This window comes from Salvia miltiorrhiza, chromosome 1 (assembly GCF_028751815.1).
Source record: "Salvia miltiorrhiza cultivar Shanhuang (shh) chromosome 1, IMPLAD_Smil_shh, whole genome shotgun sequence".
Classification (NCBI taxonomy): Eukaryota; Viridiplantae; Streptophyta; class Magnoliopsida; order Lamiales; family Lamiaceae; genus Salvia; species Salvia miltiorrhiza.
In genome coordinates, this window is record NC_080387.1 from 31,558,588 (window position 1) to 31,577,406 (window position 18,819).

General features: G+C 42.0%; 1 protein-coding gene and 1 long non-coding RNA gene across 2 annotated transcripts; both read left to right on the forward strand.

The window, feature by feature from the left end:
- The first annotated feature begins 620 nt into the window (after positions 1-620).
- LOC131020451 (agmatine coumaroyltransferase-2-like) lies at positions 621-2,122 on the forward strand. Its single transcript, XM_057949258.1, has one exon. It carries the CDS (start codon positions 682-684, stop codon positions 1,972-1,974), a length of 1,293 nt encoding a protein of 430 aa, XP_057805241.1. The 5' UTR covers positions 621-681; the 3' UTR covers positions 1,975-2,122.
- A 14,422-nt stretch (positions 2,123-16,544) lies between these two features.
- Positions 16,545-18,205, forward strand: LOC131020845 (uncharacterized). The gene is made up of 2 exons (XR_009100786.1): positions 16,545-16,711; positions 17,599-18,205. It is a non-coding gene; the product is annotated as an uncharacterized LOC131020845 (long non-coding RNA).
- The last annotated feature ends 614 nt before the right edge of the window (positions 18,206-18,819 follow it).

The window sequence follows — 18,819 nt, forward strand, 5'->3', positions numbered from 1 at the left end:
CTTTCTTCATTTGGATAGAGAAGAGTCAAATTAAAACTAGAACTCTAAATCCTCACCGGCTATGTGTGAAAGAACGTAATATCAAATATATAAAGAAACATTAAAATTACAAAATGGATATAAGTATTAATTTGTTATGTAATTATTTTTTTGAAATATTATTTATTTATACTTATAAACCCAAAAACCGTCGCCACGTCTCACAAATTACACACTTTTTATGTCTCAATGGAGAATTTCAAAGTGACAAAGATATGCATGCAAAAAAATTCCACTTTTTCATCTTCTTATAGTTGCCACGTCCCAAACAAAGCCTCAATTGTGGCTCCTATTGCAATAATGGATAAATAAAAAAGCCAATATATTTCTTACCGCACCCAACCCCCCAAGAAACAGCTATCAACGCACCAAGAGTTGTTGCCATTTTTAATCAATAGTATTGCACCAAATACTACTTCGACATAACACAAAAACACGTAATCTTGTGCAGTTTGCTAACTACATATGATAATCATAAATTGAAAATTAATTAATTAAATTAGATAATGCATAGTGGTCTTATAATCAATTAGATACACACATATATATATACCCCATGATATGGCATTCAATATACATCACTCAAATTAAACCAAATCACAACCTTTCTCATATTGTCCAAATTAGAATACATTCCAAAAAATGAAGGTGAAGATAGAAAACACTAGGCTCGTTAAGCCTTTGTATCAAGGCACCACACCTCGCACATCGGATTATGTGCCCTTATCAGTCTTTGACAAGGTCACGTATAACCAACATATAGCCGTGATATACGCTTACAACCCTCCCACCCAATCGAATGCGGCCATCGAGTTAGGGCTCCGAAAGGCGTTGGCGGCCTACCGCGCGTGGGCGGGGAGGTTCGGTGAAGATAGTGGCGGGAACCCCATCATTCTTCTGAATGACGGGGGCATTAGGTTTGTGGAGGCGTCCGTCGATTACGCCCTTGATCGTACCATGCTTCTCAAACCGTCGCCGTTCCTGTTGAGCCTACACCCTGACCTGAAGGGTGTAGCGGAGCTCGTGCAGGTTCAGCTCACGAGGTTCTCGTGCGGCTCGATGGTGGTGGGGTTCACCGCCCACCACCACGTGGCGGATGGGCACTCATCCAGCAACTTTCTAGTTGCATGGGGCCAAGCCACCCGGGGGCTCAGGATTAGCCCCCTCCCGTTTTACGACCGTATGATATTCCCCCCACGAAACCCTCCTAAAATTGAGTTCCAACATTGTGGGGCGGAATACATACCTAGGAACTTCAAAAAAACCTACCCGATGATCGACTATAACATAGACGACGTCGTGATACACAAAGTTCATTACAACGCAGAATTTATTTCGAAGCTCAAGGCCAAGGCTTCCACCAACACCAAAAGATTCACCACTATTGAGGCCCTCTTGGCCCATCTTTGGAGAGCCATAACTAGGGCTCGAGCCCTAAACCAATCCGACACGACCAGATTACGTATCTCAGTCGACGGCCGGTCGAGGCTAAACCCTAAGGTGCCAAATGAGTATTTTGGCAACTTAGTGCTATGGGCATTCGCTACAACCAAAGTGAAAGACCTTCTCCACGAGCCGCTCTCATACGCGGCCAAGCTTTTACACGAGGCGATCATTAAGGTGAACGACGACTACTTCAAATCGTTCATCGACTATGCCAACCACGAGGTGAAGGATGAGGTCCCGAACACAGAATCGTCGTTTGATCCAATTCTTTGGCCGAATCTGGAGGTGGATAGTTGGCTTAGGTTTCCATTCTACGACCTCGATTTCGGATGCGGCGGGCCGTACATTTTCATGCCGTCTTTCTCCCCGGTGGAAGGGATGGTGTTCCTTTTGCCTTCATTCTTGGGAGACGGAAGCATAGAAGCCTTTGTTCCTTTATTTCAACAAAGTTTGACAACCTTCAAACAGATTTGCTATTCTCTTGACTAGGTTGCTGGAAAAGGACAAAACCCTACCTATAGACTTTTTATTGTCCCAATTTGAATCTTGCATGCTACACATTAATTATATTTATTTATTGTTATATGATTTCATATGTAGTCTGGTTTATTGAAATTTTATATTGTTTATTTTCCCAGTCTTTTTTGAATTGTGAGAAGATGCTATAACTAAGTAGATTGAAATATTTTTCTAATTACTAGCTGCTGATAATTAATCCTGCGTCTGGGGAACTAAGAGAGAGGTGATAAAAGATAATTAATTAAATGTGTTGGTGGCCATCTATATATTCACTTTAATTTTCTCTCTGTAGTTTTCATATAATTCGCCAAAAAACATTTTATAGGAGATCAAATATTAATTAATTATGTGCTACTTATCTTTTAATCTCGATTTTATTAATTTATTTCGATAATGCTAGCTGGTCATGGCCAACTGGCCCAACTCGAATCTTCATTAATATGAGCAATATATAGACAATTCTTGTTTGTTGTGCAATATTTTTATTTCCACACCAAAAGCCGCTCCAAAAATTCTACGTAACCGCATGAAGATCCATCCAAAAAATCAAGACTAATTATAGATAATTCCGATGTAAATAGAAGGTGAATTCTTGCTCTTCTTAACATATATGATAGTTAATATCAATGTAAATTTTTGGAGAATCCTAGCATAATTTTAGCATATGAAATATGAGAATTGAGATGTTATCTTGAAAATGCCATTAATTTCTTGCATTGCAATATTGTATATATAGATTGATCACCAACAATATGCACGTTATTTTTTACGTGTAATAAGATAGATATATGTAAAAATGATGATGGTTCAAAATTTTTGCCCAAAGAGGCCGTCTTTTGTATGCACGAACTTATGGTGTGCGATGACTCGAAATTCTATCTAAATTTGACTCTCTCTCTTTTTTATGAAAAATGTAAGTATTAATTAGAGTGTGAAAATTAAAAGTACTAAGTAATTATTTAGGGCCAAAAAAAGGGTCCAGCATGCACGATTGATTATTATTTTGTTTTTATTTTAATGAGTTATATATGGTAGTCCACATAAAATTAGAAAAGTAAATATATTTTCGAACCTAATTAACCAAAAGCGTGAAGACTTTGAACTTTTGGGTTTTGGTGTTATCGCACTACGTATATGGAATTTCATTCTGTCGGTTTCACAATCATTTAGTTATTCTATTTATTTTCTGTATTGGTTTAATCGGTATCACATATGATTTTGACTTCTTATTTGCGATTACGACAGTTTTAGTTTGTAATTTTTAATCATAATTTAGGTGTGAATTTTTAATTCGTGGTGTAATTCGCCTTCTACACTTCTCGGTTAAAATTTAGCCGACTCTCAAATTTTTATCAGAATACAACTGAGCACAAGTAAAAAAAAAAAAAAATCAGAATACAACTGAGCAATAAAAGAGAAAAAACTTTGTAAGTTAAAATTATTAGAATGAGAAATTGCCTTACTTAACCGACCTAATAGATTGTCTAAGACCCCCATATAACATAATAGAATAATAATAATTGATTATTAGAACACTTCTATGAACTTTTAAATTTTATTCACATTAATTAGTGAAATTATGTGAAATCTGGTTTTGACGAGTGCAATTATTTTCACTGAATAAATCATGTTTTAAAATGGGATTAAAACATTTTTATAAATTTAAATATTTTCCTAAGAAATAGCATAATTTGGGCTGTTTGAGCCTTATATAGATGGGCTTCTATAATAAGGGTAATTTTATTCAAAGCTCCATTTTCTTTCATTGTAACCCCCATAATTAATTTAAAATAAAATATTTAATTATAGACATTTTTGTCGAGCCCCCAATTAACTAAACCCTAACCAAAAATAAACTAAAGCCCCCTTTCATATGTAACCCCTGTAGGGGGTGAATCCGACAATTACGGAAGCGACGTCGGTCACGTCTGGATCGACGGGCACTAGCAACCTGAGACCACAAATAACGTTAGAGTCCTCCGAAGAGCACCGGTGGGGGTGTCGATGGAAGGGCCTCCGACGCTCAAGTCAGTGAACGGATATAAGTATTCAACGTAAATAACGTAACTGAAATGAATAAATGATAAAGGAGAAAACGACAGTAAATGAAGTATCCGGAAGATCGGTGATCCCGTAAGTTGAATTAAAGTTGATGAGCGATGTTGAACAAGGGACGACGAGCGTCCGGGCTAGCGGGGCTAGTCGAGCGATCGGAACCCTAGAAAGTTGAGAGCGTGGAGGCAGAACGGGAGAGCGGGCGAGCACCGGATTGAGAGATCGTAAGTATAAGAATCAATGTCAATGACGGCGTCCCCACATTGTGTTAGTGAAGTAGTATATATAGGTTATGGGCCTGCAGGGAGGCGACTAGGGTTAGGGCTCTTTGGAATGTTCTTTGAAACCCTAGCGGTTCCGATTTTCTAGGAAACGATCTTCCGCGACTTTCGTTTGACCTAGTCACCCATGTTTGACTAGGTTTTCGTAAGCTTATAATCCAGTTTGTATACTTTCGTGTTGAAATGTTTACTATGGCGCTGCTGCCAGAGCAGAGGGATTGCGCCTCTGCCGGAGCAGAGAGATCATGCCGCTGCCAAAGCAGAGGGATCGCGCCTCTGCCAGAGCAGAGGGATCGTGTCGCTGCCAGAGCAGAGGGATCGCGCTGGGCAGAGTCAGGGTTGCCTTTCTTGGGATTTCTCTGACTCCGCTTTTTGAGGATTTCACTGATTCCTCTGGCGAGGACTTCGCTGATTCCTCTGGCGAGGATTTCGCTGATTCCTCTGGCGAGGACTTCGCTGATTCCTCTGGCGAGAATTTCGCTGACTCCTCTGGCGAGGATTTCGCTGACTCTTCTGGCGAGGACTTCGCTGATTCCTCTTGCGAGGATTTCGCTGACTCTTCTGGTCAGTCGAATTTTATCCACTACAGTTGGTCCCCCACTCCATAGTTGGAATTTTTTCAACTAGGGAGTACAATTTAACTTGTATAGGGTGCGCATAGTGAGCAGAGCGTTGCCTTTTTCTTTTATTTCCGGCAGTTCGCGTGAAATAGGTGAGCCGGAAAAACGTGGAATTAAATGGTCAGGGTGACATAACACTAGGCGTCCTAGACTTGCGGCACTTTCAGAGGCCCGAGATGTATCTAATGGCGTTGGACGTTACGGTGGTGATGAATCATAAATGAATAGATATAGAATCAATCGGCGAATTGTTGTTGAACCGCGAATTGTACCTAGTGTTTGATTGGAAAGGTGAAAAAGGGTAATTGGACTGTTGAGAGCACGAGAGTAAATTGTTGTAGTGTTGCAAGCGAAGATAGCGTAGGTTTCAGATTACGCGTACATGGCTATTTATAAACCCATGCTGGGGGTAAAGTAGTAAATTCATTGCTAAAACATGCGCCTCGCGTGGTCGAGGGCATAAGAGTAAATTTGCCCCTAGGCGGGAGATTTCCTCGCTCTTTTGGTGATCTTTTCGACGAAGGCCGTTTCTCTTACACGAGCCATTCCTCTGGCGAGTGTGATTTCTCTGGCAAGAGCCGTTTCTCTGGCGAAGGCCATTTCTCTGACACGAGCCATTCTTCTGGCGAGTGTGATTTCTCTGGCGAAGCGAAAAATTTTCTATTTGGGAGAGGCGCGCTTTGCGCTGATGGACACGACGGGTCTTTATTTCAGGTTTTGCGTGAAATGGGCTTGTGCCTTGTATATGTAAGTTCTTCCCCCCATTTAGACTTAGTTGTTGAAACTTAAGTCTAAATTCAGGACGTTCGGGGCGGGACGAGCTTGCGTTTTTTACATGAAGTTTTCTTCCCCCCATTTAGACTTAGTTGTTTAAACTCAAGGCTAAATGCAATATATGCGGGGTGATACGGGCTTGCGCCTTTTACATTTAAAGTTTTTTCCCCCCATTTAGACTTAGTTGTTTAAACTTAAGGCTAAATGCAATGTATGCGGGGTGAAATGGGCTTGCGCCTTTTACATTTAAATTTTTTCCCCCCATTTAGACTTAGTTGTTTAAACTTAAGGCTAAATGCAATATATGCGGGGTGATATGGGCTTGTGCCTTTTGCATTTAAAGTTTTTTCCCGTTTGGGTGTGGAGCCATTCCTCTGGCGAGTGTGATTTCTCTGGCGAAAGCCAGTTTTCTGGCGAAGACCATTTCTCTGGCGAGGGCCATTTCTCTGATGAGGGCCATTTCTCTGGCGAGGGCCATTTCTCTGGCGAGGTGTGGAGGGTGAGGGGGAGGGGGAGGGGGAGGAGGGCTACGCTCCTTAGAGCTGCCTACATACCCAATTAAGGAATCAAGCCTGAATGTAGTTCTGACCTGCATGCAAAGGTCAGTAAACGTGTAGTAGATTATATGGGTCTCGGAAGACCTTATTGAAATAAAGTGAAATTTGTAGAGTTTAGGATCATGCGTGTGGTACTACTTGAGATGTAGGGCGTTCCAACTGTTGTTGATTTCACGCCCGTCTGTTGCTTGTAGCCTATAGGCTCCATGTCCGATCACCTTGGTGACCAAGTAGGGTCCTTCCCAATTCGGGGCTAGCTTGCCAGCCCTTGCCTCCTTGGTATTCTGGAATACCTTGCGAAGTACCCAATCGCCTGGTTTGAAGGTTCGCGTGCGAGTGTTCTTGTTGTAGTGTCGGGCAATACTTTGTTGATATGAGGCTATTCTTATGTTTGCCTTATTCATCTTCTCGTCGAGTAGGTCGAGCTCGTGGCACATGGCTTCATGGTTGTCGTGGTCTGTGGTAAACTCGTACCTAGCGGTATGCACTTCGCTTTCTGTGGGGATGACTGCTTCCATTCCATAAGCGAGGTTCTTGTGGTTGTCCGATAAGACCATAGGACACCGGGTAGTTCATCCGCCCATTTCCCCTTCACCTTCTCCAATCGTTTCTTGAGTGTGTTCATGATGGTCTTGTTGGATGATTCAGCTTGCCCGTTGGCTTGGGGGTATCTTGGCGTTGAGAAGCTTAGCTTGATGTTCCAAAACCTGCAAAAATCTTGAAAGTCTGCGCTTATAAATTGGGACCCGTTGTCCGTGACGATCTCCTTGGGCACCCCATACCTGCATATAACATTCTTCCAGATAAAACCTTTTACTTCTTTATCCCTAACCTGGTGAAAAGAATCTGCCTCGATCCACTTGGTGAAGTAGTGCGTCACGGCTAACATGTAGACTTTTTGCCCAGGGGCAATAGGTAGTTTGCCTACGATGTCCATTCCCCATTTCATGAAGGGCCATGGAGAAGTGATAGCTTTTAGTGGCTCTGGGGGTAAGTGGGAGACTTGGGCAAATCGTTGGCACTTATCGCATCTCTTGACGTATTCTGCTGAATCGGCTTTCATGGTGGGCCAATAATATCCACTAGTCAGGGCTCGATGGGCGAGGCTTCTTCCACCCGAATGGTTGTCGCATTCTCCCTCATGTAGCTCGGCAAGGACATATCTTGCCTCTGCATGGTTAATACATCTCAAGTATGGACCATTGCAAGAGCGTTTATACAATTTACCTCGAATAATGGAGAATCGGGCTGCTTGGGCTTTGAGTCGGCGGGCTACATTTCTGTCATTTGGAAGTGTGTCTTGCGCTAAGTACTCCATTATTGGGGTCATCCAGGTTGGTTCGGCTGACACTTCATGGACTTGTTCCTCCATATCCTGTTGAGTCGCTGGCCATTGGAGGCATTATCTGAATGACCTTTGGTTGTGTGGTCTGGATGGATGACCCTAAGTTGGCCAATGCGTCGGCATGGCTATTGTCCCCTCGTGGAACTTGGCTCAAGGTGAACTCCTCAAAGCTCAACTGTAACTCTTTTGTTTTGCCCAGATAGACTATCATTTTGGCGTCCTTGGCTTGAAAGGATCCTTGCATTTGATTGACCACAAGCTGGGAGTCGCTGAAGATATTGATTCGTTTGACCTCCATTTCCTTGGCCAATTCAAGTCCAGCCAGCATTGCCTCATACTCCGCCTCGCTGTTGGTTGCCTTGAATTGACACCGAATTGATTGTTCGACCATGTCGCCCTGAGGTGAAATAAGGACCAAGCCAAGTCCACTTCCCCCCATATTGCTGGACCCATCAACGTAAAGTTTCCAAATCCCCGTTTGATCGGGTTCTTCGGTCATGCAACATAGTTCCTTGTCGGCCTGCATGGTAAGGTTAGGAGTAAAATCGGCAATGAAATCTGCTAGTACCTGAGACTAAAGGGTGGTCCGTGGCTTGAATGTGATGTTGTATTCACTCAATTCTACCGCCCATTTAGTCAGTCGACCGGATAGTTCCGGCTTATGGAGTATGGCCTTTAAAGGATACGTAGTGGCGACTACGATCGGATGGCATTGAAAGTATGGACGTAACTTTCTCGCTGCATGGACCAGTGCGAGGGCCAGCTTCTCTAGCTGGCTGTATCGGGTCTCTGCATCAAGTAGTGACTTGCTCACGTAGTAGATTGGTGACTGCTTTCCCTCTTCCTCTCTGACCAACACGGCGCTGACGGTTGTATCAGAGACGGCCAGATACACCAACAAAGTTTCGTGATTCTTTGGTTTTGCGAGTAATGGCGGGCTAGTCAAGTACTGCTTGAGTTGCTTTAGGGCTTTCTCGCACTCCTCAGTCCACTCGAACGTTTTTTATTTCCTCAAAGTATTGAAGAAGAGATGGCATTTTTCGGATGATCTTGAAATAAAGCGGCTTAAAGCGGCTATTCTCCCCGCTAGTTTTTGGACGTCTTTCACGCAGGTGGGGGAAGGGATTATCTGGATCAACTCGATTTGAGCCGGGTTTGCCTCTATTCCCCGCTGGGTAACCATGTAACCTAGGAACTTTCCTGCATTGACACCAAAAGAACATTTAGTAGGGTTTAGCTTCATATTGTATTTTCTAAGAATCTCAAATGTCTCCCTCAAATGATCAATGTGGTCCCTCGCGTGGATGGACTTGACCAACATGTCGTCGATGTAAACTTCCATTGTTTGGCCCAGCAAGCTTGCAAACATCCGATTGACCAGGCGTTGATACGTTGCTCCTGCATTCTTCAATCCGAATGGCATATACTTGTAGCAAAATAACGCTACGCTGGTCATGAAGGCCGTTTTCTCCTCGTCATCAGGGTGCATCCGGATTTGATGGTATCCCGAGTATGCGTCCATGAAACTCATCAATTCATGGCCTGCTGTTGCGTCCACTAGCATGTCGATGTGTGGAAGTGGGAACGAGTCTTTCGGGCATGCCTTATTGAGGTCCGTGAAGTCGATGCAGACCTGCCATTTGTCGTTCTTTTTCTTGACCACCACCACATTTGCGAGCCATTCGGGATAGTGGACCTCTCGAATGAGTCCATTCTTGAGAAGCTTCGTGACTTCATCATTCGCTACTTGGTTCCTCTCCGGTGCAAACTTTCTACATTTCTGCTTCCTCGGTGGGTAGCCCGGGGTGACCCGTAACCTGTGAACAATAATACTAGGGTCAATCCCTGTCATGTCCTCATGGGACCAGGCGAAACAATCGTAGTAATCAGATAGGAAATTGATAAGCTTCTCTCTGAGCTCTGGTTCGAGTTGTGCTCCGATCCGAACTTTGTGGTCTGGAAAGCTCGCATTAATGTGAATTTCATCTATTTCCACCGTCTCCTCCTCGATCAGGCTGCGTGGTCTCTTCGTTTGTGCAGTTCGATTATAGTGCTCCGTCTGTCAATTTCTCTGCTCTGCAGACTTTGATTTCTCTGCTCTGCAGACTTTGATTTCTCTGCTCTGCAGATTTCGACTTCTCTGCTCTGGCGCCTCACAGATTTTGACTTTCTCTCTGGCACCTCGGTGACTTCGCTGCGCTGGCCTTTGTCGACTTCGCTGCTCTGGCAGCTTTGACTCCTCTGCTCTGGCAGCTCGTCGACTTCGCTGCTCTGCCAAGAATCTTCGACCTCGCTGCTCTGCATACTTCGACTTCTCTGCTCTGTAGATTTCGACTTCTCTGCTCTGCGGATTTTGATTTCTCTGCTCTGCAGATTTCGATTTCTCTGCAGCTCCGTGTGTTGACTCATGTCTTGAGTGCACTGCAGGGTATGATTTGGGTGTTCCTGTTCTCCCATGTGCTTTGAATGGGACGGAGCTTCTTGCTGTAATTGCTATAAAGACGGGCTTTTCGCTTTCATAGTGGTTTGGTAGCACGCCCTGGAGTCCTTCTGCTCTCCCTTGATCTCCTTAACTCCCCACTTGGTTGGGAATCATATGACTTGATGATAGGTGGATGGTACTGCTTCCATTCTGTGGATCCATGGACAGCCTAGGATGACATTGTATGCTGACGGGGCGTCTACCACGAGAAACCTAGTGGAAAGGTTGACTCCCTCTGCGTAGACTGGAAGATCGATCTCCCCTACAGTAGTCGTACTCTCGCCACTGAAGCCAACGAGTACGGCCGCTTTCTTGATTAGTTTGGACTCGTCCAAATCCATCTCCCTGTATGCACTGCAAAACAAAATATTGGCAGAGCTACCATTGTCTATTAGCACACGCTTTGTTAAACAGTTAGCAATATAAATGGAAATAACTAAAGCATCATGATGGGGGTGTAGAAGTTTGTCTGATTCGGATGTTGCAAAGCTGATTGTTAGGGTTGGATCCGTTGGTCCAGCTTTGCCGGAAGGCGGAGCCCCTGTTTTGCTTGATCTAGCCTGTCTGGCGTGTCTCTTGGCGGTTGAGTGGGTGATTCCGCTGACTTCGGAGCCTCCGGATATCACGTTCACAGTTCTCTCATGGTGTGGCGGGTCTGGTAGGCTTTCGTCTATGTGTTTCTCTTGTCTATCCCTTCCTTGTTGTAGGGTAAGCTTGCCCTTTTCGGTTAGGTAATCGGTGAGGTGGCCTTGATTTAGTAGGTGGGCCACTTCCAATATGAGGGCGATGCAATCCTCTGTCCGATGCCCATGGTCTGCATGGAACTCACACCACTTGGACCTGTCCCTCTGGTCGGCTGGGGCCCTCATCCTTTCTGGCCATTTGACTTTGTTGCCTAGATTCTTGAGAGCTAAGACCGCCTCGGCTGGGGAGATAGATAAGTTGTACTCTGGTATCTTGGCCCTTTCACGTGGTCGCGTCTCGTAAGGTTGGTCATACTGTCTCCTTCTGTATTCTTGTCGTGAAGATGGGTAAGGCTCAGACCGCCTATCATTTGTCCTTCTATCCACCCTGAAGTCTCTTCTAGTGTTTCTGCTTGGTGAAGATCGGTGGTGGCTGTATTGATCTTTCTTTCATTTGATTTATGCCCATGCCTTGGCAAGGACGTCATCCATTGTTCTACAAGGGTATTTGGTGAGGTCTTTGTAGAGGTCTGAGTCGGGTAGAAGACCCTTTTGGAAGGCGGTGACCGCTGTTTGGGTGTTGCAATTGGTGATGGACATTTTTTCTTTATTGAATCGGCTGATATAGTCTCGAAGAGACTCGCCACGCTGTTGCACCACGGCGTAAAGATCCTCCGATATCTTTTCAAGTTTCTTGCTACTAGCATATTGCTGCACAAATATATCTGTTAGTTGAGCAAAACTTGAAATAGAATAATTTGGAAGGTTAGTGTACCACTGGAGGGCCAGTCCTGTCAGACTAGAACCGAACCCCTTACACATGCAGGCCTGCCTCAATTCACGAGGAATTGCGGCAGTGAACATCCTTTGTTTGTACTGAGCGATGTGGTCGGTCGGATCCGTCGTGCCGTCGAACATTTGCATGCTCGGAAAGCTAAACTTGATGGGCATTTCCACCAAGGCAATTTCATCCATAAATGGCGAGTCGGCATAGCAGTTCTCTGAACTTTTGTGGATGGGTGCCGGGACACCGGGAATTCGCTGGATCAAGGCCTCCATTTCCGCCAGCTTTCTCGCCAAGTCTTCATCTCTGATTGCGTATGGGCCGGTTGTGGCTGGTTGAGTGAATTCATTGGTGAACAGCTGGTCTTGGGTGAACTCCCTTGGACCGTGTCCGTTAGGCTGTTGGTTAACCTGGGTTGGCGGCGTGGCCGTCTGATTTAGCCCTAGCATGGTGAGTTGTGCGCCTCCAACGGCGGCATTGCTCATTGTTACGCCTGGCGTGGTGAAGATGGTTCGAGCATGTTGTCCTCCGGTGATGGTTTTTCCATCTTGTCGGAGTGTTCCTGACGTTCTAGCGTCCGGGTTGGGTTTCCCAAGTTCCCGCACTTGCTCCAGCGCGGATGTTGTCATGTTAATACCTGCATTCAGAGTCACACGACCAGGGTCAGTCTGGTTACCAACTACATTACGGTTTCTTACTGAAGATGACGGATCCGTCACGAGGTGGTTGGATCCGTCCTTGCGAGTGATCGGTGTATCTCCCAGAGGCTACATGGAAGACACTTGGGCTCGAAAGCCGGGAGGCTCGATGATCTCGATAGGCTCCATAGCTTCGAGACGGTCATACAAGTTGGCGTTCTCCCTTTCCAACTTTTTGGATCTCTCTCGCTCCTGATTCATCTGTTCAGTCAGGGCGGCGATCTGGGCGGCTAGGTCAGCCTGAGCAGTCACGTGGGGAGCGTCGGGAGTTTCGAATCCATCACGACCGTCAGACATGATTTATGTTTGCAGAGATCTGTGGAAAGTGCGTTGATTCGCTTGATTGCTAGGGCCCCACGGTGGGCGCCAAATTGTAGGGGGTGAATCCGACAATTACGGAAGCGACGTCGGTCACGTCTGGATCGACGGGCACTAGCAACCTGAGACCACAAATAACGTTAGAGCCCTCCGAAGAGCACCGGTGGGGGTGTCGATGGAAGGGCATCCGACGCTCAAGTCAGTGAACGGATATAAGTATTCAACGTAAATAACGTAACTAAAATGAATAAATGATAAAGGAGAAAACGACAGTAAATGAAGTATCCGGAAGATCGGTGATCCCGTAAGTTGAATTAAAGTTGATGAGCGATGTTGAACAAGGGGCGACGAGCGTCCGGGCTAGCGGGGCTAGTCGAGCGATCGGAACCCTAGAAAGTTGAGAGCGTGGAGGCAGAACGGGAGAGCGGGCGAGCACCGGATTGAGAGATCGTAAGTATAAGAATCAATGTCAATGACGGCGTCCCCACATTGTGTTAGTGAAGTAGTATATATAGGTTATGGGCCTGCAGGGAGGTAACTAGGGTTAGGGCTCTTTGGAATGTTCTTTGAAACCCTAGCGGTTCCGGTTTTCTAGGAAACGATCTTCCGCGACTTTCGTTTGACCTAGTCACCCATGTTTGACTAGGTTTTCGTAAGCTTATAATCCAGTTTGTATACTTTCGTGTTGAAATGTTTACTATGGCGCTGCTGCCAGAGCAGAGGGATTGCGCCTCTGCCGGAGCAGAGAGACCATGCCGCTGCCAAAGCAGAGGGATCGCGCCTCTGCCAGAGCAGAGGGATCATGTCGCTGCCAGAGCAGAGGGATCGCGCTGGGCAGAGTCAGGGTTGCCTTTCTTGGGATTTCTCTGACTCCGCTTTTTGAGGATTTCGCTGATTCCTCTGGCGAGGACTTCGCTGATTCCTCTGGCGAGGATTTCGCTGACTCTTCTGGCGAGAACTTCGCTGATTCCTCTGGCGAGGATTTCGCTGACTCTTCTGGTCAGTCGGATTTTATCCACTACAACCCCCGCTTCCCACGTTTTGTTTCTAAAAAAAAAAGTTCGATATTTTCTTCAAATATACCATGGTGATATTCATATATATGGGGATATGATTGTTAGTTGAATAATGGCATGATATCTGAATATGCGTTCAAAGAATATATGGGTGAAGAATATCGATAAAACCCCTCGAAGACAATTTTTTAAAACAAAATTGAGATTGAAATTCTTATGAAAATTTCAGCCAAAATGCATATATTTCCTAGAAAAAATATTTTTTTTCATGATTTTTAGATTAATCCATCATATATAAGGCTTCATAGATGATAATACCTTTATAGTTAAAGTCGTGAACTGTTAATTTTTTTTTTCTTTTTTTTTTCCAGATTCTTTCATCAAGAGTGATTCAATTGCACCATGCTATTGCAAAGATGCTGAAAATTTTGCAACAAACTTTTATTTTGGATAATCAAAACGTCATTCTAAGCCAAGAGAAAGGAGACTAATAACACATAAAGCAGAGCAAGAAATCGAGCACTTGTTTTAATAAATTAAGGATGGTGAATGGTGGTGGCTTTGATTTTTTGCAAGACGTTTTGTTAGTATAAGGAGAGAAAAAGACAAAAATGTCTATAACTAAATATTTTTATATTTAATTAATTATGGGGGCTATAAAGAAAGAAAAAGGGGCTATGGATAAAATTACCCCTATAATAATGTTATCGGTCTTTTGAGACTTCACAAGTTTACGTGATCCAAGTAACTATAATTCAAATTTTCTTCTTGGGCTCATTTAGTTAACATACTTTTTTGTTGCTTGGGCTTACATAATCTAGTTTGGATGATTATATTCATAGTCCAATTTACTCACTATAGTCTCTATTAAAAAATAATGAGAAAAAAATAATAAATTTACCATTCTATCCTCATAGCCGCCTCTGCATTCTTTCCTTCATTTTCTTTCAAATTTTTTGATTTATTCTTTCTCCACCAAGAAGAAACAAGAATTAAACGGACAAAAAAGTATTAGACTTTGCAAATCAATTTTGAGGTTAGATTATCGACAACAAGGGTAAAATAGAAATTTAATTGGAGGCTTTATAGGAGTAAAATATAAATTTTACTAATATTTTTAAATTTTTAGTTGCGTGGGCCAAGCCACCCGGGGGCTTAGGATTAGCCCCCTCCCGTTTTACGACCATACGATATTTCCCCCACGAAACACTCCTAAAATAGAGTTCCAACATCGTGGGGCAGAATACATACCTAGGAACTTCAAGAAAACCTACCCGATGATCGACTATAACATAGACGACATCGTGATACACAAAGTTCATTACAACACAGAATTTATTTCGAAGCTCAAGGCCAAGGCTTCCACCAACACCAAAAGATTCACCACTATTGAGGCCCTCTTGGCCCATCTTTGGAGAGCCATAACTAGGGCTCGAGCCCTAAACCAATCCGATACGAGCAGATTACGTATCTTGGTCGACGGGCGCTCGAGGCTAAACCCTAAGGTGCCAAATGAGTATTTTGGCAACTTAGTGCTATAGGCATTCACTACAACCAAAGTGAAAGACCTTCTCCACGAGCCGCTCTCATACGCGGTCATGGCCACCTTATATAAAATGTTTTGGCGAATTAATATAATGCATTTAAGCGTTATCTTGTATGTGGCTTGAAATATCTCATTTGACTTTCGTACGTCGAACTTTTAATCATCATTTTGTCAGAAACTTGAAATATGACATTTGACTTATAAGTATCATCATCTGGAGTTTGAAAGAATGTAACTAACGTTTGAGCATCATCTCATCTACGGCTTGAAGATAAGGACTTATGAGCAGCATCTCATCTGGAGCTCGTAAGACGATAAAATTAACATGTGAGCATGCATCATCTTGTGTGGAGATCATAATTGACTTTTGAGCATCATCTTATCCATAGTTTGATAGATTGGAGTTGAGTTCTAAGCGTCACTCATTTGGAGCTTCAAAGATCTTAGCTGAGTGCTAAGCATTATGCCATTTGGAGCTTAAAAGACCGAAATTAAATCATAAACATCATCTCACTTGGAGCTTGTGTCACAGCCCAAAACCATTTACTACCTTTGCAAATTTTATTTGAAAATTTATTGTATTTTCGAGATATTAAAAATATAAATCTATGAGTCGAGTTTGTGATGAATTATCTAGTCGCGCCCCTAGCTAGATGTATGACTCTAAATTCTAGGTTATACCTATAGAAATAAAGTTTTATATTCCAAAAATATTTTTATATAAATTTGGGCCTAAATAAATTTATTTACTTAAATATATTTATCATGGACATTATATTAATTTTGGATTAAGAATAAAATATTTTCATAAATTTTATTAGTATTGGACTTATTATTATTAATGGGCAAAATTGTTTTGCAATAATCTTAAAACAATTATTCAAGTTTCAACATTTATAGTTTATTAATGATTTCAAGGATTTGGATACCTTATTTTCGTATCTGCAAATTAACAATTTCTACTCTATTTATTTACATTTGTTTAAAGAAGTCTCCAAGCCAGCCATTCCTATTTTCATTTTTTATCAGATATCCAACCGCCCTATTTTTCTCATTTAGCCACTTTTATGCTCATCATATATATACACATCTTCTACTCCATCTCTGCAAATTTTACAAAGCAAAAACTATACTTCGAGATAACCAAGTTTTTCTCTCTAACTGCAGATCAATCAACATGGTATTAATTTTCAATCTATGAAATTTCTATTTCAGTACAATTTATCATTTCCTGTTTTTACATCTCTACAACTACAAGTATTTCTCTGAACATTCTATATATATTCAGAAAAATCACAAGCACACACCTATTCACTGATCAAACTCCCTTTCCGTAAAATTTGACAACCACAGCAGCAAAACTTTGATCAAACTTTGATTTCTTTCTTTCACACGTTTATGTTCAAACAAGTAATTCAATCTATTTAAACCTCATTGTATCATTCTCATTCCATCAGCTTCAAATCATAAACCATCAACAGATTTCTCCATTTGCTCTTTTCACAAAATAACTCAAATCTGCCATTTCTCACTGCACATCATCAATCGGTAATTTTAATAACTTTTGTAAAGTTATTTCATTTCAAGCATATCAATAGTTTTCTTCATTTTCGCCAAAACCAAGGCTAAACAGCAAAAACTTTGTTTTCAAAAATCCAATCATGCATACATCTATTTTTCTGTAATTTTATATATATTGCTAATTACATGAAAAAGAAAATAGAAATAGAAGAAGAAAAAGGGGAAATAGTGGGTGAGTGGCTGCTGCCGATCCGGGAAAACGGAAGGGAACCGACTGAAAAGCTGCGCCGCGCGCTGTTGCTGGCGGAGGGCGACGACCGGCGGACGGAATCAGGGGCGGTGGCGGAAGGAGACAGGAGCAGGGCGACGGTGCTATGGTCTCGACCGTGCGTCTCTGATCAGGAAGAGGGAGAAGGCGGCCTGACCGGCTTGTGCTGTCGGCCATGAGGAGGCGCTGGCAGGCGGCGAGGGTCGCCGGAGAAGAGGTAGGCGCGGTGTAGAGAGCAGACCGAGGGAGAGAGGGAGAAGGGAAAAAGGAGGGCTGCTGGAGAAGGGTGCGTGAGTGTGCTGGTGATTTGTGTGTGGAGTTTTAAATTAAGTTGGAGAGTAGTGGGCTTAGGGTCTCTTGATAAATGGATATGGGAATGGGCTTTTAAAAGTGGGTTAATAATGTTTTGGGCTTGATTTATTTTTATTGTGGATTTGAAATGATTAGCCAATAAATTATGGTAGTAATAATTCTTAATATGATTTCAAAATTATGTATTAAGTTGAATTTATTTTACAAGAAAATATTTTATTATTTAAAACTATTAAACCAATGATTTCTACATTATCTTATAGAATAAATTCATAAAGTTTAAATTATTTTATAGATTCAAATAGGCCCTTATATTTTGAATTTATCTGACTAGGTGCGGCGCGATTAGGACGTGAACTTTAAATTATCACAGTTAACTTTCAAAGCTCAAAAGTTCAAGTTTCAGGTGTGGGATTTATTTCAGTACATGCACGTGGTTAATATTTGTCCATTTTAATATTATGTGTTTACCGTATGTGTTGTAAAAATATTTATCGCTAGGGGCCAGCATAATTGGTCCAGGACTTCACCGTCCTTGGTATGCCACAAAGCGATTTCATGTTACAGGGTTGCAACCATTATATTGTCGCCAGGGGCCCACATATAGGGTCCGGGACATTAAAGTCCTTGGAATGCCACAGTGCGTATGGAAGTTATGTTACGTTATGACAATATGTGTTACCATTTTATTAACATGGACAATTATTGCATGTTCCCACACTGAGTGTACCCTGTATGCTCATCCCATATTCAACAGTTTCAGGTGATTGATATCGGAGGCGCGTGGAGAGTCGAATGGGCGCGTCGAATCTATTTAAAGATAAATGTTTCCTAAAACATATTATGTTATTTCATGTGATATCTCTTGATTATGTAAACTCTGAAATTCTATACTATTTGAGATTTGTGTGTGATTTGTTTAAATAAATGTTATTATACTATGACTTGTTTAATTTATATTTAAATTCATTTCAAATATTTATTTAAGAATTTATATCTTTACGAAAATATATACATGGATACATACATAATTTTTAATTATATAAAAGATTTTATTTTGTTATATTTTCCGCTGCTAAAAAGATATTATTTTATACTTAGAGTTTTTCCTTAGTAAAAATTTTATTAATTAGTTAATTATTTTTCTGACATCTTCATGTCGTGCTTTGAAAATAAAGTTGTTAAATTTATGATTCAAAATCAAGTTTTATATTTGAATACATTATTGAAAATTTTGATATCTTATAAATCGTTTTAAAAGTGCTTTAAAAACCAATTTTATTTAAAGATTTCTTTTTCTTAAAATTATTTTCGAAAATATTTATTTTAAAAGTGAGTTTTAAATTATTTTAAAAGACTTCCGCATTAAATATTTATTTAAATTTTATATTTAACTCCTTAATTAGATTAGGGTGTTACAGCTTGACAAACCACTTCTAACTTGTGAGTATCATATATATTGTGTGGAGTCAAACTGACTTAAGAGTGCATCTCGTATGGTGTTTAACAGACACACCTCTGACTCTTTAACAATATATCGTCTTGAGTTTGACTG